General features: G+C 37.2%; 1 protein-coding gene across 3 annotated transcripts in view; it reads left to right on the top strand.

Annotated features, from left to right (window-relative positions):
* The window catches only part of USP9X (ubiquitin specific peptidase 9 X-linked), a 178,047-nt gene that overhangs the window by 131,130 nt on the left and 25,830 nt on the right, over nt 1-21,087 (top strand). For all 3 annotated transcript variants that reach the window (XM_077888368.1, XM_077888369.1, XM_077888367.1), the window contains exons 24-32: nt 18-143; nt 1,355-1,480; nt 2,833-2,999; nt 6,702-6,810; nt 7,036-7,182; nt 7,973-8,119; nt 9,182-9,404; nt 11,732-11,952; nt 15,587-15,777. In XM_077888368.1, the coding sequence (XP_077744494.1) occupies nt 18-143; nt 1,355-1,480; nt 2,833-2,999; nt 6,702-6,810; nt 7,036-7,182; nt 7,973-8,119; nt 9,182-9,404; nt 11,732-11,952; nt 15,587-15,777 (1,457 nt within the window). The remainder of the gene's footprint in view (nt 1-17; nt 144-1,354; nt 1,481-2,832; nt 3,000-6,701; nt 6,811-7,035; nt 7,183-7,972; nt 8,120-9,181; nt 9,405-11,731; nt 11,953-15,586; nt 15,778-21,087) is intronic.

Below are 21,087 nucleotides of genomic sequence, written 5' to 3'. Positions count from 1 at the left end.
TGGTTACATTTTTTCAGGTCAACCAAGTTACTCATGATCAAGCTGTGGTGCTGCAGAGTGCCCTTCAGAGCATTCCTAATCCATCATCTGAGTGCATGCTTAGAAATGTATCCATTCGTCTTGCTCAGCAAATATCTGATGAGGTTAGTATTAAATATTTTAATACTTAGTATTAAGAATTTTAAAGAAATAAATAAAAAATAAAAAAAAGAATTTTAAGCTGTGAAATCTTGCAAGATCTTTTCTACTTTTGGCCCTCTGTTTAATTAAGAAATAACCCTTATCACAATTTAATTAAGACTGAATTTTCGTGGGCCCACTCACTGTAATCACTTTCTCAGTCTAGAGTTCCCCTAACATGAATTTTATCTAATATTAATGTTAGTATTTTCCAGTTTGAATCCTCTTTCTGTACAATAAACATCCTTTTAAAGTGTCTAATTCAATTTTAACAAAAGCATGTATGGGAATTCCTAGGTGGCTCTGCCTGTTTAGCGCCTGTCTTTGGCCCAGGGCGTGATCCTGGAGTCCTGGGATCGAGTCCCACATCGGGCTCTCTGCATGGAGCCTGCTTCTCCCTCTGCCTGTGTCTCTGCCTCTCCTGTCTCTCATGAATAAATAAATAAAATCTTCAAAAAATTAAAAAAATAAAAAATAAAATCTTCAAAAAAAAGGGCATGTATGTATGAAACCATCACCATAATCAGGACTCAGAACATTTCCATCACTCTGTGATGTCCCTTTGCATTCCCCTCTTCCCTCTACCCCAGGTAACAGTGATCTTTTGTCAGTATAGAATAGTTTCCATTTTCTACAGTTTTATATAGATATAATTCTACATACAGTGTGTGGTCTTTTATGTCTAGCTTCTTGCACTCTGAATAATGATGTTGAGAATTATCTATGTTGTGTGGATCATCAGTCCATTCCTTTTTTACTGCTGAGTAGTATCTCATTATGAATATTCCACATCCATACACTTGGTAAAGTACATGTGGATTGTTTCCCCTTTCTGGCTATGAATAAAGCTGCTATGACCATTCTGTATAAGCATTTGTGTGGACTTGGTTTTCATTTTTTCATGGGGAAAAACCGAGTAGAATGTAGATTGGTGGGATCATCTTTATAGTCTTTAATATTCTTCTGAAAGTAATGTAGGGCCATATAATAACTTAAAGAGCATACTTTGTGGTACTGCTGTTAAAAAAACAAACAGGAAGAGCAGTTTGGGAACATGAAGATTATAGTACTGCCTCATGGCCATTCCTGTTTATTTTACAAGGAGAAACATTTTTTCTTCTCCAGTTATTTTACTCTAATACTTAAATAATTTTTATTACTCATTGTCTTGCAGGCTTCAAGATATATGCCTGATATCTGTGTAATTAGAGCTATTCAGAAAATCATCTGGGCATCAGGATGTGGGGCATTACAGCTAGTATTTAGCCCAAATGAAGAAATAACTAAAATTTATGAGAAGGTAAGAATTACCTTGAAATATTTTCCTTTTAAATAAATGTTGTTTAATTGTGTGTGAGGCTGAATCATTACATCTGCTATTTTTAAAAATCCGCTCGTTTGCATCTTGGATGGTTGAAAATTAAAAATATCTATAGGTAAAAAAAAAAAAAAAAAAAAAAAAAAAAATATCTATAGGTAAGATGGAGTATATAGTAAAATTTTACTTAGGAAATACAGTACTGCAGAATCCTGCCATAAAGCTTGTTTTTCAAATATGATGAAACTATCTTTTTCTACTTCTCACTAGAGTCCAATATGATCTACTGAATTTGCTTTTCCCTATTCTCTTCGTTCTTCTTTCATCATCTTTCTGTCCTATGTAAATTTTGGTTTAGTTAACTATCAGCTGTGGTGTCCTGGCAGTTAAGTATTTTTGGTGCTCTTTTAAAGCAGTCAAAAGTAGAAAGAGTGTCAGCAAATGAGGTATCATCTCTGACCTTCCCTTAGATTAAGCAAATTATTTACATAAGCAAGGCTGTGTTTGACTCTTTGATTTCCTGTTACATGTACTTGCCTCTCATAATCACAGCTGCATATTTAGAAGCGGAAATTAAGTTATAGCAATTTCCGGGCTTGGTAGAGCTTCCTTTTTATAAGTTTTTTTCTCTTTTTTTAAGATAATTTATTAGCACAAGCAGGAGGAGGGGCAGAGGGAGAGAGACAAGCAAGACTCCTTGCTGAGCAGGGAGCCCAATGTGGGGCTCTATCCCAGGTCCCAGTATCATGACCTGAGCTGAAGGCAGATGCTTAACCGACTAAGCCACCCAGGCACCCCCACTCAGCTAGTATTTTAATGCTTACTTGTTCTTTTTTAGGCATGTATTATAATTACTAATTTTCGATAAAGTCAGATTACAATTTATTAGCTACCCACCCAAGTATATTTTAGGTTGTAAAGCCTTCAGAACCTTTCTGAACAATTGTCCAAGAATATTGCTTTCGAAATAAAGTTTCATTGTAGGTATACTACATTTTGGAACTAGTCATAAGTTCCCAACTCTGCAGTGCTAGAGTAGCTCTTGAGAAAGGAATGATGGTTGCTTCAGAAGATCCCTAGGAACCTGAAGGACAAAGAAGCAGGTGATATTCTCCGTGTGCTCCTTCATAGCTCCTTGAGATGTAACAAAATAACAGAATTAAACTCCATTGTCTATTTTAGTCATTCCCGTGCTATTCTTAAACGAATCTCAAGTTGTAGGTAGAGAGGCTGATGCCAAATGGTTTAAGTGAGTCTGTAAGTTAAGTTCCAGTTGTCTGAGATTTTTCTTAAATGCATCTCTATGTAATTTGCCTTTGACCATAATTTTACAGACCAATGCAGGCAATGAGCCAGACTTGGAAGATGAACAGGTTTGCTGTGAAGCACTGGAAGTGATGACGTTATGTTTTGCCTTGATTCCGACAGCCTTAGATGCTCTTAGTAAAGAAAAGGCTTGGCAGACATTCATTATTGACTTACTGTTGCACTGTCACAGCAAGTAAGTATCTTTCTTAATTGTAAGAAACTTGATCTTTTGTTATGCAGAAATAAATTTAGGCTGGTGGAATTTATCCCAGAAATCTGTACTCTGCAGACAGACCAGAAATCAAATATTTATTGTCCCTATAGCATAATAATGTTTAGGGAAATTAACCATATTTTCCCTAGACCTAACTTTGGTTTTAGTCCCTGTAAAATGGCAACATTAAACTTCAAAGTAAATTTTTCTCTAATTTTTAAAATCTGGTTTGTAAGATTTCAGTTATAATTTTCACCTCCTATCTTGGATAGGTAGATTTCAGGGTTTTTTGTTTCAAGAGAAATGATTAATTCAGTGTGAAATTCACAAGCACGGTTATGGTAAGAACTTTTTCATTTTATAATGAGAATAAAGAGCAACTATATAAAGCCCTCATTTTCAATTCAAGATCATTTGATCAACGATATTAACTTTGTTTTGGACTTCTTTTTTGTGCAAGTCCATCATATTTGTAGAAAATACTGGTTTCCATCCTCATGTTATAATCCTGACCTTCCTGAGGTAACTTTTTAAACTGGAGCTCTAATTAGTGTCACTGTTCCATGTAATTAATCTATCTTACATAAATTTTGTGAAAAGTCAGAAAATGTTCGTTTTGATTATTCTCTCATGTCATTTAGCAATGACAGAAATCAATGATGATTTTAATGTAAAGTCAAAATATAAGTGCTGAAATAAAACCTAGTGATAAAGCTTTTTTCTTTAAAAAAATAGTACGTTAATGGAATAGATACAAACTCACTTGTTTTAGAGGATGCTATTAAATGATTTAGTTGAAATGGATACTATTTTAGAAGTTCCTTGGTAATTTCCTTGAAATTCAGAAAATCCTTTGACAGGATTTAATTTTCTTTATTTGTTCATGAGAGACTGTTTCAGATACTGGATTATGTCCCTGCATACATGAAGCTGCCCTTCAGGCAGAGTTTATACTTGTATAATATTACTAACCAGTATACCCATGTACTGTGCATTTCCCACATATGTTTTCTTCTTAATTCTGTAGTAACGCCAAAGTAGACTGCTGCTGGCAGAACTAAGGCTGAAGTTATAGGGCAACGTTCTACCTCTTAAGTTTTAACTTTCTGCCACACAATTATATTCTGTATAATTATAATCCATGAGCAAATTAATTTGAGTCCCTATTGGTGCTTGGCAATGAAAGTCCATAGTCACAAAAAGTAGTTTTTACACTTGAGAGCTTTGAGAGAGTAATTAGTGTCATAAACGGCAAAGCACTCTGGGAATTAGAAGAGGAGTGAGTTAATTTCTACCTGGGAAGAGCAGGAATAAAGGTTCTATGTAGAATGTAACATGTAAGCTCATGTTTGAGTTAGACTTACATGCATACAAATGGAAGATGGACATTGGCGGTTCTGCCCCTCAACTACACTCCCCATTATGATGTTTTTATTTATGTATTGTTGGACTCCATATACTTTCCTCCTCCTCCTCCATATTGCTTCTACCCTTGTCTAAGCAACCAGCACTCCTTGCCCGGACAACTTAAGTATCCTTAATCTTCCCACCCCAGTGCTGCACTACTAAGTTATTACTCTAATCTGGGTACCACACTGCAAACAGCATGATCTTTGCCAAGCAAGATCATGTTGTTTTCCTCCTAAAAAGTCTTTTTTCTATGCCTTCCCATTGCCTTTGAATTAAGTCTAAACATTTAAATTTGGCTTATAAACACCTCAATTTGGCCCTTGCTTCTACTTAGAAGTTTCAACCGCAATGCCACGTTTTCTAGTAAATTTTCTGGGAAGTCTCCCAGACCTCTGTTCATATTAAATGAGGTCTGTTTATACATCATAACATTGAACTTACTGTAATCACCTACAATTGGATTTAAATTCCTTTATGTGGCTATGTTTCTTCCTGCCCCTTCTACCTCCTTTTGCCTTATATCCTACCTATTTAACTCCTTTGTTATCTCTGATTGACATAACAGAGGCATTTGAGTTTCCCACCCCTGGAGTAGTGCTTTCAGAGAAAAGCTGAGTAGTCTGGTTTGATGTATGAAAGAGAAGTACAGGATAATACTGTAAAGGAGATTAGTGGGAGTCAGCTTACAGAAGGTGTTGATGCTGAGATCTAAGTAGTGTTCGATTTTAATATGGTTAGGCAGTCTCATTGGTAAATAATTTAGCAAGTACCTATTATGTATCAGGCACTATTCTAGCTATTAGGGATATAGCAGTAAATAGATAAAATGTCAGCCTTGGAGTCTACAGACTACAGAAGATAGGGATTGGGAAGGGGCAGACATGTGGGGAAAAATATATATAGTATGTTATATAATAATAAATACTATGGAAAGAAAGCAGGGAAGGTGATAAGTAATGGAGAATCAGAGTTTGGTTTTATATAAGATAGAGAAGCTTCCTAAGAAAGTGACATTTAAACAAAACTCTGAAAGAGGAAGTTAGTGATCCATGTAGTTAATGGGGGAAATGTGTTTTAAGCAGAAGGAACAACAGATGTAAATATCCCAAGACCAGAACATGCCTGATGTGTTAAAGAACAGCAAGGAAACTAGTGTGACTGGAGCAGTGAGTAAGGGATGGGCAGCTATATAGGAGGTGAGGTCAGAAAGTTAACAGGCAGCCTGTTAGGATTTTATAGGTCATTATAACAACATGAGGCTTGTTTGTGGGTTTTTTGGGTTTTTTGTTTTGTTTTTTACCTTGAGATGGCATCCCATTGTAGGGTTTTGAGCAGAGGAATGATGTGCTCTAGCTACTAACATTCTGAGTTTATTCTGGTTGCTTTGTTGAGAATAAATTCTAACTTGTCAGGAAAAATAAGACTATTAATCCAAATAAAAGATGACAGTGGCTTGAAGTATGGTAGTATTAGAAGTAGTGAGAAATGAGATTTTGAGTATGATGTAAAGATAGAGGCCACAGGATTTATTGATAGGCATGTATTTCTTTGGAAGCATTATAGAAGCCTACATGTATGGGGGAGATTTCACCAAGAAATGACAAATACAAATATGATAGATCCTACTTTATTTGGGCTGCATACATAAGTTTTAAAAAAATAAAGTAGGACAGTGTAAATGACATACACCTTTGAAAATCTAATAAAAGTTAAGGACTTTGTCCTCAGAAAACTTAGGTACTCCTGATTTCAATATACTTGGGTTCCATCAAATTCAACCCACAAGGCTTCTAAAGTCCTGGTTTATAGAAGACTATGTACAGCTTTCTAGAAACCTAGATATATCCCGGGGGGGAGGTTAGTATATGAAAAATATGCTGTCATGTCCTTTACACTGAGCTATAAATTTGGCTCTAAGCTCTCTGTTGGCTAGCGCAAAGACAGAAACAAGATAGTTTTCCATTAAATGTAGTTTGCAGTGTCCATAAGATGTATCCAGTGGAGCACTTCCATCTTCCATCTTGTTCCAAGAAAGGGGTGTTACAAGGCATCCCTCTATGACAATTTGAGGTTATAGTTCTTGCCATGCAGCCTAAGTTCATCTGTTCTATGTTGCCGGCTTAAGGGAGTGTTACCTTGTATTCTTGTATCTTTACTTCTAATATACCCTTTATTCCACTCCACTCCTCCCCCCAAAAGAGATCAGTGTTGGAATCTTTCTTTTTTTTTCCTTCATGCAAATATGTTAAATGTGAAACATTTTTATTTCAGAACTGTTCGCCAGGTGGCACAGGAGCAGTTCTTTTTAATGTGCACCAGATGTTGCATGGGACACAGGCCTCTACTTTTCTTCATTACTCTGCTCTTTACCGTGTTGGGGGTGAGATATTTTTTAATATGCTTCTTAATGTGATTAATTCTTTAAACAAGGTATTCAGGAATTTATGGTTTTAGCTTATATTCAAGTTAGAACAGCTTATATTTATTAAATATTTGTAACTTTTCATACTGTTTTAGTCCTCTGCTCTAGTTAACTCTAGGTTTTTAAAAAGTGGCTTCTGAGCATGGACATGTAAATTCACATTATTCTACTTTATTGTTTCAGAGCACAGCCAGAGAGAGAGCTAAGCATTCAGGCGACTACTTCACCCTCTTAAGGCACCTTCTTAATTATGCTTACAACAGTAATATTAATATACCCAATGCTGAAGTTCTTCTCAATAATGAAATTGATTGGCTTAAAAGAATTAGGGTAAGTTACCTTTAATACTGTGTTTATTGTATTGATAGAGTTTTTTGTTAATAGTTTGTAGTTTTGAGCACATTGGTTAGGTGAAGCACACCAAAAAACAATAAAAAGGACCAGGTAATATACTCTGATGGTGGGCCTTAGGAACTGATGATTCACAGAATGAATGCCTAACAAGTTTTATAAAATGCTTTGTTTTACTTGAAACTTGAAATACTGATTTTTTTTCAGCCTCTTCCATTTTAGAATCTTGGGCCTTTTTGCAAATTTTCATCTTCAAAAATGTTTGAATTGTTCTCCTCGAAAATCCGTGTGTATAGACTATCGCTTAACTCTTGTTCTTAACACTGGATACTCTTTACTCAGAATTGTATGGGAATTTATTTCAGAAGAGATTCATAGCTTTTATTGCCCTGAGAAAGTTCTGAAGAGAACTTTTCTTGCCTAGAAGGGAAAGCTTTGGCAAGAAACAGACTCTTAACTATAAAGAACAAATAGATGGTTATCAAAGGGGAGGTGAGCGGGGTGAGGGGAATAGGTGATGGGAATTGAGGGCACTTTTTATGATAAGCACTGGATGATGCATGGAAGTGTTGAATCACTCGACTGTACACCTGAAAGTAATATGACACTACGTTAACTACACTGGACTGTGTGTGTGTGGATTTTTTTTAAAAGAATGGAAACGTTTGGGGGGATTACTACATGTATGTCTGGTTCTCTAATTGTGGATCCTCTCTGCCTCCATTCCTCCCTTCCATAAGTTAAGCATTTGTTGTTTTTTCTTTGGCAGGATGATGTTAAAAGAACAGGTGAAACAGGTGTTGAAGAGACTATCTTAGAAGGCCACCTTGGGGTAACAAAAGAATTACTGGCCTTTCAAACCCCTGAGAAAAAGTATCATATTGGTTGTGAAAAAGGAGGTGCTAATCTCATTAAAGTAAGTTTTGTCCTACACCAGATATCATAACCTACTAAATGTTTGTTTCCAAATATATCTGGTTGGCTTATAATATCCTGTCTTTGGTGTATTATCTTGACCTTTTCTGTTTCTGCTTTCTAAGAATCTCTACAGGGCACCTGGGTGGCTTAGTCGTTGAGCATCTCCCTCAACTCAGGGCATGATCCGGGGTCCTGGGATTAAGTCCTGCATCAGGCTCGCTATGGGGAGCCTGCTTCTCCGTCTGCCTATGTCTCTGTCTCTCTGTGTATGTCTCTCATGAATGAATAAATAAAATCTTTAAAAAGAAAAAATCTGGATTTTTCACTTTATTGGTCTATTTAAAACAAGACCTATTTGTTTTTTTTTGCTGTTGTTGTTTTTAAGATTTTATTTATTCATGAGAGACACAAAGAGAGGCAGAGACATAGGCAGAGGGAGAAGGAGACTCTATGCAGGGAGCCCAATGTGGGACTGGATCCCAGGACTCCGGGATCATGCCATGAACCGAAGGCAGATGCTAAACCATTGAGCCACCCAGGCGTCCCAAGACAGACCTATTTGTAAGGCTGCATCTCGTCTGTGATATTTCTTTAATGACTTTCTTTACGCATATAGTTAGGAAGCAAAAAGTATTCATTTTAGTACATGTTATTTTTATTCAAAATGAGTTTTGGTATACATAAGATTAAAGGGGTAAACTTGGGGTCCCTGGGTAGCTTCCTTGGTTAAGCATCTGCCTTTGGCTCAGGTCAGAATCCCAGGACTCTGGGATGGAGCCCTTGCTAAGCAGGGAGCCTGCTTCTCCTTCTCCTTAAAGCAGAATCTTTTTATTAGAAAATCCAAGTAAGTTTTCTCAGATTATCTTTAATTATCTTTAATTCTGACATTATTTCCTTCCAAGAGTCATTTCTTAACTTTCCTCAAAAAAGAAATGTATATATACATACATACACATACACACAACTTTGTGTCATATGTATAAACCTTTATAAAATATAACTATTTATATAATATACATATGTAATTGTTAACATACAATCCTTTTTTCAACTCTTACAGGAATTAATTGATGATTTCATCTTCCCTGCATCCAATGTTTACCTGCAATATATGAGAAACGGAGAACTGCCTGCTGAACAGGCAATTCCAGTCTGTAGCTCCCCAGCTACCATTAATGCTGGTTTTGAGTTACTTGTAGCATTAGCTGTTGGCTGTGTGAGGAATCTCAAACAGATAGTAGATTCTTTGACTGAAATGTATTACATTGGCACAGCAATAACAAGTAAGTATACTAAAATACAATGTTGTGATGACAGATAATTCTCTAATGTGTTCAAATTCTATTTTCCTATTTTTCCTTCAGTAAACATCTTCAACTCATGTTTTTCTTTCAGCAACTAGTTTAACATTTGTAGGAAATGAATGTATAATTTAACAGCATTATAATCGAAAAACCTTGATGCAGAAAAATTTTCAAGTGTTTCTAAATTTCTTCCTATAAGGGGTTTGTGTATTTAGCAAAATTTCATCTCCATCAAATCTGGAAAAAACCCAAACCACAACATGATAAGTAGTCAAAATAATGCCAGAGTTCAAACTTAAAACTTGTGTTGCATGCATTGGAAAACCTTTCAGGCCCTCTCTTAGAAGCTTTTTAATAATATTTTTATGTGAACTCATAATCTGGTTTTAAAGATTAGAATGTGAGAAGATAACATTCTAATTCACTTTTTTTCCTCAGTTAATGCTCACATGAAGCCCTTGAGATAGACTATAGACTCCAGATCATAGAGATCTGAACTGAAGCTCCAAAAGGGTGAAAGCAATATTAAATGACCCCTAAAAAGAAGAAAATAATAATAGCACAAATAATTTAAGAGAAGAAAACCAGTGTTTATTTATCTTACAAAGCTTAAAGATGTAATTGATTCTGGTAAATATTTAAAAATGTGATATTATTTCTTCATACATTGTATTTCAAAATATAAGGACATTTTTAAATAACATTTTAGGAGATTCTGATTAAACTGTCTCCTTAAAAGGTTAGATCCTTTATTCTACCGTGTGTGTGTGGTGGGGTGTTTGGGGTTTTTTAACTTAAAGAAGAGTCTTTTCTCAGTTTTTTGATTTAACAAATCACAGATTTATTAATTTAATATTCAATAATCTTACACCTTCAAGGGGTACAGTATCACACAGATTCTGTTTTGTGGCCTTAACAAGAGGCTTGCTTTGGAATTTGGCATGAACCATACCACTGCTTCCATGGGCATGGGTAACCTTTCCCCAGATTCATCTGGTTTTGTTCAATTTGCCACCAGGAGTCACCGTGTCATCCTTTCCTTTGTACATGTGCGCACATCTTTTGCCTGTATAGAATTACTTCATCTCGGGCATCAACGCCTTCAATTTTAAGGTGAGCTGTGTGCTCACTGTGGTTTTGGAGGACCCCACTTCAAGCCACCACAACATGGCCTTGGACCATTAGCACTCCAGATATATTGGCATTTTCAGAAGTCCTCTTCTGAGTACCCCTTCACAGGTTCAAAGATAACAGAAATAAAAAGGCTGCTTGTTTTTTAAGTAGTACATGTGCATAGTAAAAATTTGAAATACCAAAGAAGCTACATGCTACAAAGTATGTTTCCTGCCCATTTTAATCTCCAGCTCGTCTTTAATAGCTGTAACCATTATCATCAGTTTGTCTGTCCTTCCAGCATTTCTGTATGGAAACAAAATCTTTTTTGGTTTAGTTGTTTGTTTTTAACCACAGATTGGCATATAGTATACAGAGTGTCTTCACTTTGTTTTCCCCTTCATATATCTACAGTTGTTCCCTATCGACAATACGTATCTGTCTAGTTCCATTTATTGGTTATATACTTTTCATTTCAGTATACCTAATTGAAATTTACTTAACCAGTTCCATAGACAGTGATAATATTTACACTGCTTCCAGATTTATACCAGGTAGAGGGAGATGTACAGTGATTTAAAATTCTCACAGAACTTTCAAATCCACTATTTGATTAGCTCCTCAAAATAACAGTGTGATTATAGGCAAAGCAAGTGTTACTCTTTGTACATTTATTAGGGAGGAAACAGAAGCTTACCTGAAGGTGAAAGAGTTGGTAAGCAACGGAATCTGGGTATGATCCCAGGTGGTCCCAGGATGCTTCAAAACTGAGCAAGCTATAGAATACTTTGGTGTATTTATATTAACATTATATGTCAGAATGAATTTGAAGGCACTTTAAAAACATAAGTTGAAAAAAAAAGTTCATAATGACTAAATAATAAAAACTAAAAGTAAAGTGAGCACATAGAAGTTAGCATTGTACCATCTCATGAGACTGCTTCTGACATTTCCCGTAGAAGCAGCCTCAGGTAAAACACAGGTTCTCAAATGGTGGGGTAAGAATCCCTATAGGGGTGCATGTTGCCACATACCTTCAGTTTGTCGAGAGGGAAATATATACTCAATGTACTGCTTCAGCTGGCTGAAGAAGTAGTGGGACTGTTGATAATGTTAACTTACCATCTTAACAGAGCTAAAAACTGAACAAAATGGTTGTGTTAATGCTACAGGAATCTTTTCCCTTCTCTCAGCTTGTGAAGCACTTACAGAGTGGGAATATCTGCCACCTGTTGGACCCCGCCCACCTAAAGGATTTGTGGGCCTGAAAAATGCTGGTGCTACTTGTTACATGAATTCTGTGATTCAGCAACTCTACATGATTCCCTCCATTAGGAACGGTATTCTTGCAATTGAAGGCACAGGTAGTGATGTAGATGATGATATGTCTGGGGATGAGAAGCAGGACAATGAGGTAAATTTTATTCAGCTTTTCTGTTTTATGTTTGTTCTGCTACCAGATGCTATCATTCTCTCTGACAGAATGTTGTACTTTCATTGGACATGTTGACATACATTTATTTGAAAATAAAGCTGGAGTCTCCCATCATGGACTGCTACGTCCTGACACACATAATCTAGTGCTCACTAGCTACCAAACTTTAAACTATAGTTGATTTTCATGATAGTTTATATGTTTTTTAATAATAAATTTATTTTTTATTGGTGTTCAATTTGCCAACATAGAGAATAACACCCAGTGCTCATCCCGTCAAGTGCCCCCCTCAGTGCCTGCCACCCAGTCACCCCCACCCCCCGCCCTCCTCTCCTTCCACCACCCCTAGTTCGTTTCCCGGAGTTAGGAGTCTTCCATGTTCTGTCTCCCTTTCTGGTATTTCCTACCTATTTCTTCTCCCTTCCCCTCTATTCCCTTTCACTATTACTTATATTCCCCAAATGAATGAGACCATATAATGTTTGTCCTTCTCCGATTGACTTAATTTACTCAGCATAATACCCTCCAGTTCCATCCATGTCGAAGCAAATGGTGGGTGGGTATTTGTCATTTCTAATGGCTGAGTAATATTCCATTGTATATATAAACCACATCTTCTTTATCCATTCATTTTTCGATGGACACCGAGGCTCCTTCCACAGTTTGGCTATAAACATCGGGGTGCAGGTGTCCTGGCGTTTCACTGCATCTGTATCTTTGGGGTAAATCCCCAGCAGTGCAATTGCTGGGTCGTAGGGCAGATCTATTTTTAACTCTTTGAGGAACCTCCACACAGTTTTCCAGAGTGGCTGCACCATTTCACATTCCCACCAACAGTGCAAGAGGGTTCCTTTTTCTCCGCATCCTCTCCAACATTTGTGGTTTCCTGCCTTGTTAATTTCCCCCATTCTCACTGGTGTGAGGTGGTATCTCATTGTGGTTAGTTTATATATTTTTAAAGCAGTAGGTCACGTTCTCATTTTTTCTGTGACGTGTTTAGTATAATTTGGAGTTTGCATAATGAAGGATCTTCATTTTTATAACAATTTAAATTATATTTTCACTTTTCTATCATTTTTATTTATATCTCCATTAATTTATGCCAAGTTGGGGCACCTGGGTGGCTCAGTGGTTGAACGTCTGCCTTCAGCTCAGGTTGTGATCCAGGGTCCTAGGATCGAGTCCCACATCAGGCTCCTGAGGGAACCTGCTTTTCTCTTTTCCAATCTCTCTGCCTCTCTCTGTGTGTCTCATGAATAAATAAAATCTTTTTTAAAAAATTAATTTATGTCAAGTTTTATACTATTACCAGTTGCTTTTAGGTTACTTTTATATTTGCCCGAGATCATAGCTCTTCTTGCTTAGGTAACAAACTTCTCTCTGCTTCATATGTCATGTGGTCTTATGACAAATTTAGGCTGCCTACCAAGTATCCACTGCACAATAAAGCTATAGAAAAGTTAGGTTGTAGTGACGTATCATATTTGACGTAACTATGGCACAGATCTTTAAAGAGAGAATACTGCAAGACTTAAGTTGTGGTCATGTTTGTATCCATCTTGTGTTTATTTTTATTTTATCTTTTCCTGTTCGTGGTGTTGGTGAGAACTGCAGAGAGAAGCCAGAATGTTTTCTAACTGTAAATATCTTCAGTGGTTCCTTCCTCCTTCCCTCTCTTCAGTCACCAGAGCTTTTTGCTCTGATGTAGTTTAACGCTTACATGGCTTCTGAAACATATGCTTGTCCCAGTTCTTCCCCCAAATCTACTGAACCACATCACCCCAGGGATCAGGGTCTGCGCATTGTTTACTTTTTTTTTTTTTTTTAATATTTATTTCAGAGACAGAGCATGCACATGAGCATGAACAGGGAGAAGGGGAGGGTATAGAGGGAAAAGCATGCTCCCTGCTGCACGGGGAGCCCAATATGACGCTCCATCCCAGGACCCTGGGATCATGACCTGAGCCGAAGGCAGACCCCCAGGCACCCCATTGTTTACTTTTTAAAAAAGCTTCATAGCGGGGATGTTTATACCTATAGCCATTTAATAACCACTCCTCTGAGTAGAAATTAAAATTGAAATTCTGTTTCTATAGCCCATCACATCTCTGGGATGTTATAGGTAAGGTCAGGGAGAGAATGCTAATTGTATTGGCAAGAAGAAAATAAGACAGACAAAATATGCAATTTCAAATAAAGTGTCCCATCTTTGCTCTCATAATACCTTCTGCTCTGTGTTGCCTCGGCACTTCACTGCACTTAGGGTTGTTTTGTTTGTTTTGTTTGTTTGTTTGTTTTTTTGGTTCTTTGATTTTTGCCTGTGCTCCTGTTTCTTCTCTATTCAGAGAGCTTCTCATGGGCAGGGATTGGATATTTTCTGTTTCTGTATCAAAGGTCCCTGATACCACAATTCTCTTTCCATCTCTACAAATTGACTATTCTAAGTACTTCAGATAAGTGGAATCATACCATATTTGTCTTTTAGTGGCTGGCTTATTCAACATAATGTTCTCAAGGTTATACATGTATCATGTGTCCAAATTTTCTTCCTGTTTAAGACTGAATAATAGTCCACTCTGTGGATAGATCACATTTTGGTTATTTATCCATCGGTGGACACTTGGGTTGCTTCCACCTTTTAGTGATTATGAATAGTACTCCTATGAACATGGGTGCCCAAATATCTCTTTAAGACCTTTCTTTCACTTCGTCTGGGCATATATCCAGAAATGGAATTGCTGGATCATGTGGTAATTCTATTTTTAATTTTTTAAGAAACTGGTCCGCAGTAGCTGCACTGTTTTACATTTCTACCAACAGTATACAAGGGTTTCAATTTCTTTGCACAAAAGTTAAGAGTTTCGTAATTTTAGCTCTTGCATTCAGGTCTTTGTTCTGTATTGTTTTAATTTTTATATATAGTGTTAGAAAGGAGTCCAACTTTATTCTTTTGCATTGGTGATATCTTGTTTTTCCAGCATTTTTTTAAGAGTGCTACTCTTAACAGGCATATTTTATTGAGTGTTCACTGTTTTGAAGATTTTATTTATTTATTCATGAGAGACACGGAGAGAGAGGCAAACACAGGCAGAGAGAGAGGCAGTTTCCATGCAGGGAGCCCAATGGGAGACTCGATCCTGGGACTCCCGGATCATGACCTGAGCTGAAGGCAGACGCTTAACCACTGAGCCACCCGGGCATCCCAACTGTTCACAGTTCTGAGCACTTTATAATTCTCACCATAGCTACACATCCCCATGAGGAAACTGAAGTTTAGAAACATTGGAGTAGTTGATCGGCTCTAAGTTAGCCAACTTCTAAGTATCAGCACTGGCGTCCAGATCAGTCTGTGTCAAACACCACACTCTGCTATGTTGCCTTCATTATCTCCCTTTCTGATACATAGGGTTGTTCCTTTCTGACAACTCTTCTGTGGAATGGTGGAGATAAACCTTAATATTTTAAATTAAAATTTTTAAATTGGAAGTTAAGTGCTTTGGAAATAAATAGAAGTAGAAATGATTAATCATTTGTTCACTAACTGGTGTTTGTCTCAACATATTTTACTGTACTTTAAAGTTGGATTAACTTACTAGTATTTTTTCATTTCTAGAGCAATGTTGATCCCAGAGATGATGTATTTGGATATCCTCAACAATTTGAAGACAAACCAGCACTGAGTAAAACAGAGGATAGGAAAGAGTATAATATTGGTGTTTTAAGGCACCTTCAAGTCATCTTTGGTCATTTAGCAGCTTCTCGACTGCAATACTATGTGCCCAGAGGATTTTGGAAACAATTCAGGTAAACTATAGATAGACAGGAATACTGCTTAAACCTTTATGAACATCTCCATACACTAATGTCAAACTTGTAACATACATGTTGGAAGGCACCTTTATGTTTAATATTTAAGCAGTAGTACAGGTGACCCTGAAAAACATGAGTTTGAATTGCACGGGTTTTGGGGTTTTTTTTCCAGTGAATACAGTAAAGTACTTTAGGTGTGGCTTTTTTTCCCCCTATGGTTTCTTAATATTTCCTTTTCGCCAGCTTACTTTATTGTGAGAATACAGTATATATAATACATAAAACATACTAAATATTTGTTAATCACTTCTTTGTGTCATAGGTAAGACTTCAAAGCAACAGTAAGCTCTTAGTAGTTAAGTAAGTTTGGGGGAGTCCAAAGTTCTAGGCAGATTTTCAACCGTGTGGGGGGTCAGCTATAATAATCAAACTTCTTAATGTATTTTTCTCTCGTTGTCTTCAAAGTTGGAGGTAGAGAGTATCATAGTTTGAAGAGGCAGCATTCTCTAGTCTCCTAAGATATGAAAAATTTTTGGGACACCTGGGTGGCTCAGCGGTTGAGTGCCTGCCTTCGGCCCAGGCTGTAATCCTGGAGTCCCGGGATCAAGTCCCACATTGGGCTCCCTGCATGGAGCCTGCTTCTCTCTCTGCCTGTGTGTCTCTGCCTCTCTCTGTGTGTGTTTCTCATGAATAAACAAAATCTTTTAAAAATCTGAATATTTTATTTTAAAAACTTTTCACATTCAGAGAAGTAGGGAGAACCGTGTGAGCCCTTATGTACTCCTTCCCCCAGCCTCAGCAGTTGTTGACTCATGCCCAATCTCATTTAGTCTACATTTTCATCTGTAAATATTGCAGTATGTATCTCGGATGGCCTTTTTTAAACATAATAATGATAATATTACCATGACTTTTAAAAGTCCTTAATATCCTTATCAGTGTTCAGATTGACTCAATTTTCTCACAATTGGTTTTTACTATGAATTTTTTGGAATTGGGACCCAAATGAAGTCCATATACCTCAAATGTTACTATGACTCCTCCCTCTAATCAGTTTTCACCCTTGCAGTTTGTTGGGGGAAGAGTAGGTAGTTTATGCTGTAAAGTTGCATACCATCTGGATTTTATTGATGGGATACCTATGGTGTTCTTGTATTTTCTGTTTTCTTTCAGTCCACTGTATTTCCTATAAATAAGGAGTGAGATCTAGAGACTTAATGAGATCAAGGTGTTCTTTCTTTTTTTAAAATGCTAGGCAAAGCTACCTTATAGATAGTAATGTTTACATCAGTGAAGAGAGGTATGTAATGTCTTTCCCATGTTCACAGCCATTTTATCATCAGTGCCTTAGAGTATTTCATCACAGTTACAAAATGATAGTGGTCTCCTTTTATCCTTCTTTGATTTACTAGTTAGATCTACGTATAAAGGGATACTTTCGGGATCCCTGGGTGGCTCAGTGGCTTGGCGCCTACCTTCGGCCCATGGTGTGATCCTGGAGTCCCGAGATTGAGTCTCACATTGGCCTCCCTGCATGGAGCCTTCTTGTCCCTCTGCCTGTGTCTCTGCCTCCCTCTCTCTCTCTCTCATGAATAAATAAATAAAACCTTTACAAAAAGTAAGTAAAGGGATACTTTTCCCTCACCAACAATTTGACTATCCTGAGGTAGAATTTTCTAGGAAAGATGGGTTAAATACCTTTTTTAAAATCATCATCTAGGGCAGCCTGGGTAGCTCAGCAGTTTAGCGCTGCCTTCAGCCCAGAGTGTGATCCTGGAGACCCAGGATCGAGTCCCACGTCAGGCTCCCTGCGTGGAGCCTGCTACTCCCTCTGCCTATGTCTCTGCCTCTCTCTCTCTGTCTCCTGTCTCGATCTCTCATGAATAAATAAATAAAAATTTAAAAAATAAAAATAAAATAATCTATTATGTGTTTCATGCACTGCACTATAATACCACAGTACAACCACTTAACTCTTTTTACTGTATATGCAGAAGGCTCTAATATCCTTCATAGCAGTGCACTTTTTAAATAATACGCCTTAGAATCTCTCTTTTTTTTTTTTTTTTTTCCGCCTTAGAATCTCTTAAAGGTCTCACCCATCAACTGAGAGCAGAAGTAGAGGGTCACCTGACACTGCTGCCCCAATCTCTATCTTTCCTGATTCTATCAGAGCACATTCCCTTTTCCCTATAAGGATACTATTTAGATTTCTTCTGAAACCACTGCTTTATAGTATAGTGGCTTTTCTGTGACTCAACCATATAAATTCCTCTGATTCCCTTAACTAGGCCCTGCTTAATCCATACTACTGGTTTGCATGCACCACCCTCCTTCCCAGCTCTGCTTTTACTCTTTCTGTCCCATCACCTGGCACACCCCTTGCCCTCCTGACTATTCTAGTTCGTTCTTTCCCCAGCTTGTCCCATCTCTGCCATAAATAAGGCTATTAGCATTTGTGTTCTTCCTCTTCCAAATTACTCTCCCCTTTTTATGTTTCTTAAAATTTGTCATTCAGTTATAAATAATTTTCTCTCTGACAATACATTTGCATTTTTTTATTTCTAAATTACTTTGTATGCCAGTGGAGCTTCCAGTTCATCTAGACTAGCACTTCTGGACAATTCTCACTTTATTTTTTATTTTTTAAGAATTTATTTAAGAGCATGCACAAGTGGGGATAGGGGGGAGGGCAGAGGGAGAGGGTGAAGCAGGTTCCCCACTAAGCAGGGAGCCTGAAGTGAGGCTTGATCCCAGGACCCCAGGACCATGACCTGAGCCTAAAGCAGATGCCCAACCAATTGAGCCATCCAGGCACCCCTGATTCTCACTTTAGACACAGACTGCTGATACATGTGGGTTAACCACATTCGCCACCCCACGCCCAACTGTTGATTTTGAAAAATTTGACATCAATAGAAAAGGTGATGAAGTAGGATAGTGATCACCTTTTATGTTCTACTCTAACCAGATGTACCAGTTGTTAACATTTTGCCATGCTTACTTACATGTATACAGTTAGCCCTTGAATAGTGTGGGAGTTAGGGGCATCAGTTAATTCCCCCTCACAGTTGAAAATCTACATATAACTTTTGATGCGCCCAAAACTGAATAGCCTGCTACTCTTGAATAATATAAATAGTCAATTAACATTTTGTGTATATATATATATGTAAGAAATACATTCTTACAGTCAGGTAAGAAAAGGAGGAAATAAAATGTAATGAAAATCATTTTTTAAAAAAAAAATCATAAGGAAGAGAATATATTAATGGTACTAAACTATATAGAAAAAATATCCATGTATAAGTAGTGGATCCACATAGTTCAGACCTTTGTACCAGTGTCAGCTGTACTTGGGTTTTGGTTCTTCTGAACCAGTTCATGGTAGGTTGTAAATATGATACTTTATCCACCCACACCTACATGTGTTTCAGTCTGTATCAGCTAAGAATAAAGATACTTTCCTACTTCTATATAATACCATTATCACACTCAATAAAATTTAATGCTGATTTAATAATTCCTAAATGACTCTTGATTTAGGGAGTCGTGAATTTGAGCTCCCACGTTGGGTATAGAGATTACTTTTTAAAAGGAATGGAAAATATTTGTCTACCTTTAAATATTTTTATAAAAGAGTAATAGTAATGCCTAATACTCATTAGTGTGTATTCTGATTTCCCCCAAAATGTTCTTTGTAACCTTTTTTTTCAATCCCAGACTGATCCTGAAAGGATTAACAGGAATTTGGTTGTTACCTCTTTAGTTTTCTTTAAAATAATCTCCTAACTTGTCATGACTTGTATGGTACTGAAATTTTGTCTTTCAGAATTTCTCTCGATTTGTGTGATAATTTCCTCATGATTAGATTCAGGTTAAATGTTTTTTGGCAAAAAAAAAAAACCTACGATAGATGATGTTGCATGCTTCTCATTGCATTACATTGGGAGATACATGGTATCAGTTTGATGATTGGTGATATTAACTTGGTATCTTAACAGATCTGTTCATTTTGGAAGTACCTTTTCCCTTTTGTAATTAATGGTTTGACTACATGTTTGAAAGTATGGGGAATTGACCATAATTTGAAAATAAATAGAATGGATTGATGTCATTTTCAGTAATGAAACAAGTTGATTCTAACAAAAGGACATGTGTTTTATTTTAAGCTCACTGTATCAAATTTAAGTCTAATATACAATTGAAGGGGCACCTGGATGGCTCATTCAGTTAAGCATTAGACTCTATCTCAGCTCAGGTGTTGGTCTCAGGGTCGTGAGTTCAAGCCCCACATTGGGCTCCATGCTGAGCAAGGAGCCTACTTAAAAAAACAAATAAAAATATATAATAGGACTGAGGGGGCAGCCGGGGTGGCTCAGCGGTTTAGCGCCGCCTTCAGCCCAGGGCGTAATCCTGGAGACCCAGAATCAAATCCCACGTCAGGCTCCCTGCATGGAGCCTGCTTCTCCCTCTGCCTGTGTCTCTGCTTCTCTCTGTGTGTCTCATGAATAAATAAATAAAATCTTAAAAAAAAAAAAAAAAAAAGGAATGAGGTTATTTGCTCTATAGAAAAAATGTAGACAGTTTCTCTAGCACATTTAAAATACATTTGTCATATCTCTCACTTAGAATGCATTCATACCTATATTCACTATGTATGTCACTCTAAATACAAAATTAGAGGTCAAATTAAGAGCAAATAAATCCTCGCACTGTATCTGTAACCTGAAATTTAAACAAAATGAAAGAAATTCTAACATCTACATAAGAGTGAAATTGGGATCCCTGGGTGGCGCAGCGGTTTGGCGCCTGCCTTTGGCTCAGGGCGTGATCCTGGAGACCCGGGATTGAATCCCACGTCGGGCTCCCGGTACATGGAGCCTGCTTCACCCTCTGCCTGTGTCTCTGCCTCTCTCTCTCTCTCTCTCTCTCTCTCTCTCTCTGTGACTATCATAAAAAAAAAAGAGAGAGAGGAAAAAAAAAAAGAGTGAAATCCACCACACAGTGTCTTCATCTAGATTCAAAATGCATCTGTGTACCATGTTACCTAAAGCAGCTATCTTTGCTGGAGCCATAGTATCTATCCATCAACCACACCAGCAGTTTCATGGTGACTCTTCCCCACCACAGTGCTACTTGTACTGAGCCTCACTTTTCTTTCTCACTGCACTGTATACATAAAGAGCATTTTTTTTCCTACTTCCTCATGGAGTTGGGGGGGGGGATCTGTTTATATATTGTCATTTGTGGTCATCTTGCTTTTTTTTCCTGAGAAAATATTGTATATATTCTGAGTATCAC

The sequence above is a fragment of the Canis aureus genome, chromosome X (genome assembly GCF_053574225.1).
Source record: "Canis aureus isolate CA01 chromosome X, VMU_Caureus_v.1.0, whole genome shotgun sequence".
NCBI classification, from domain to species: Eukaryota; Metazoa; Chordata; class Mammalia; order Carnivora; family Canidae; genus Canis; species Canis aureus.
The sequence above is the reverse complement of the archived record's forward strand: the minus strand, read 5'-3'. Positions and strand labels throughout refer to the sequence as shown.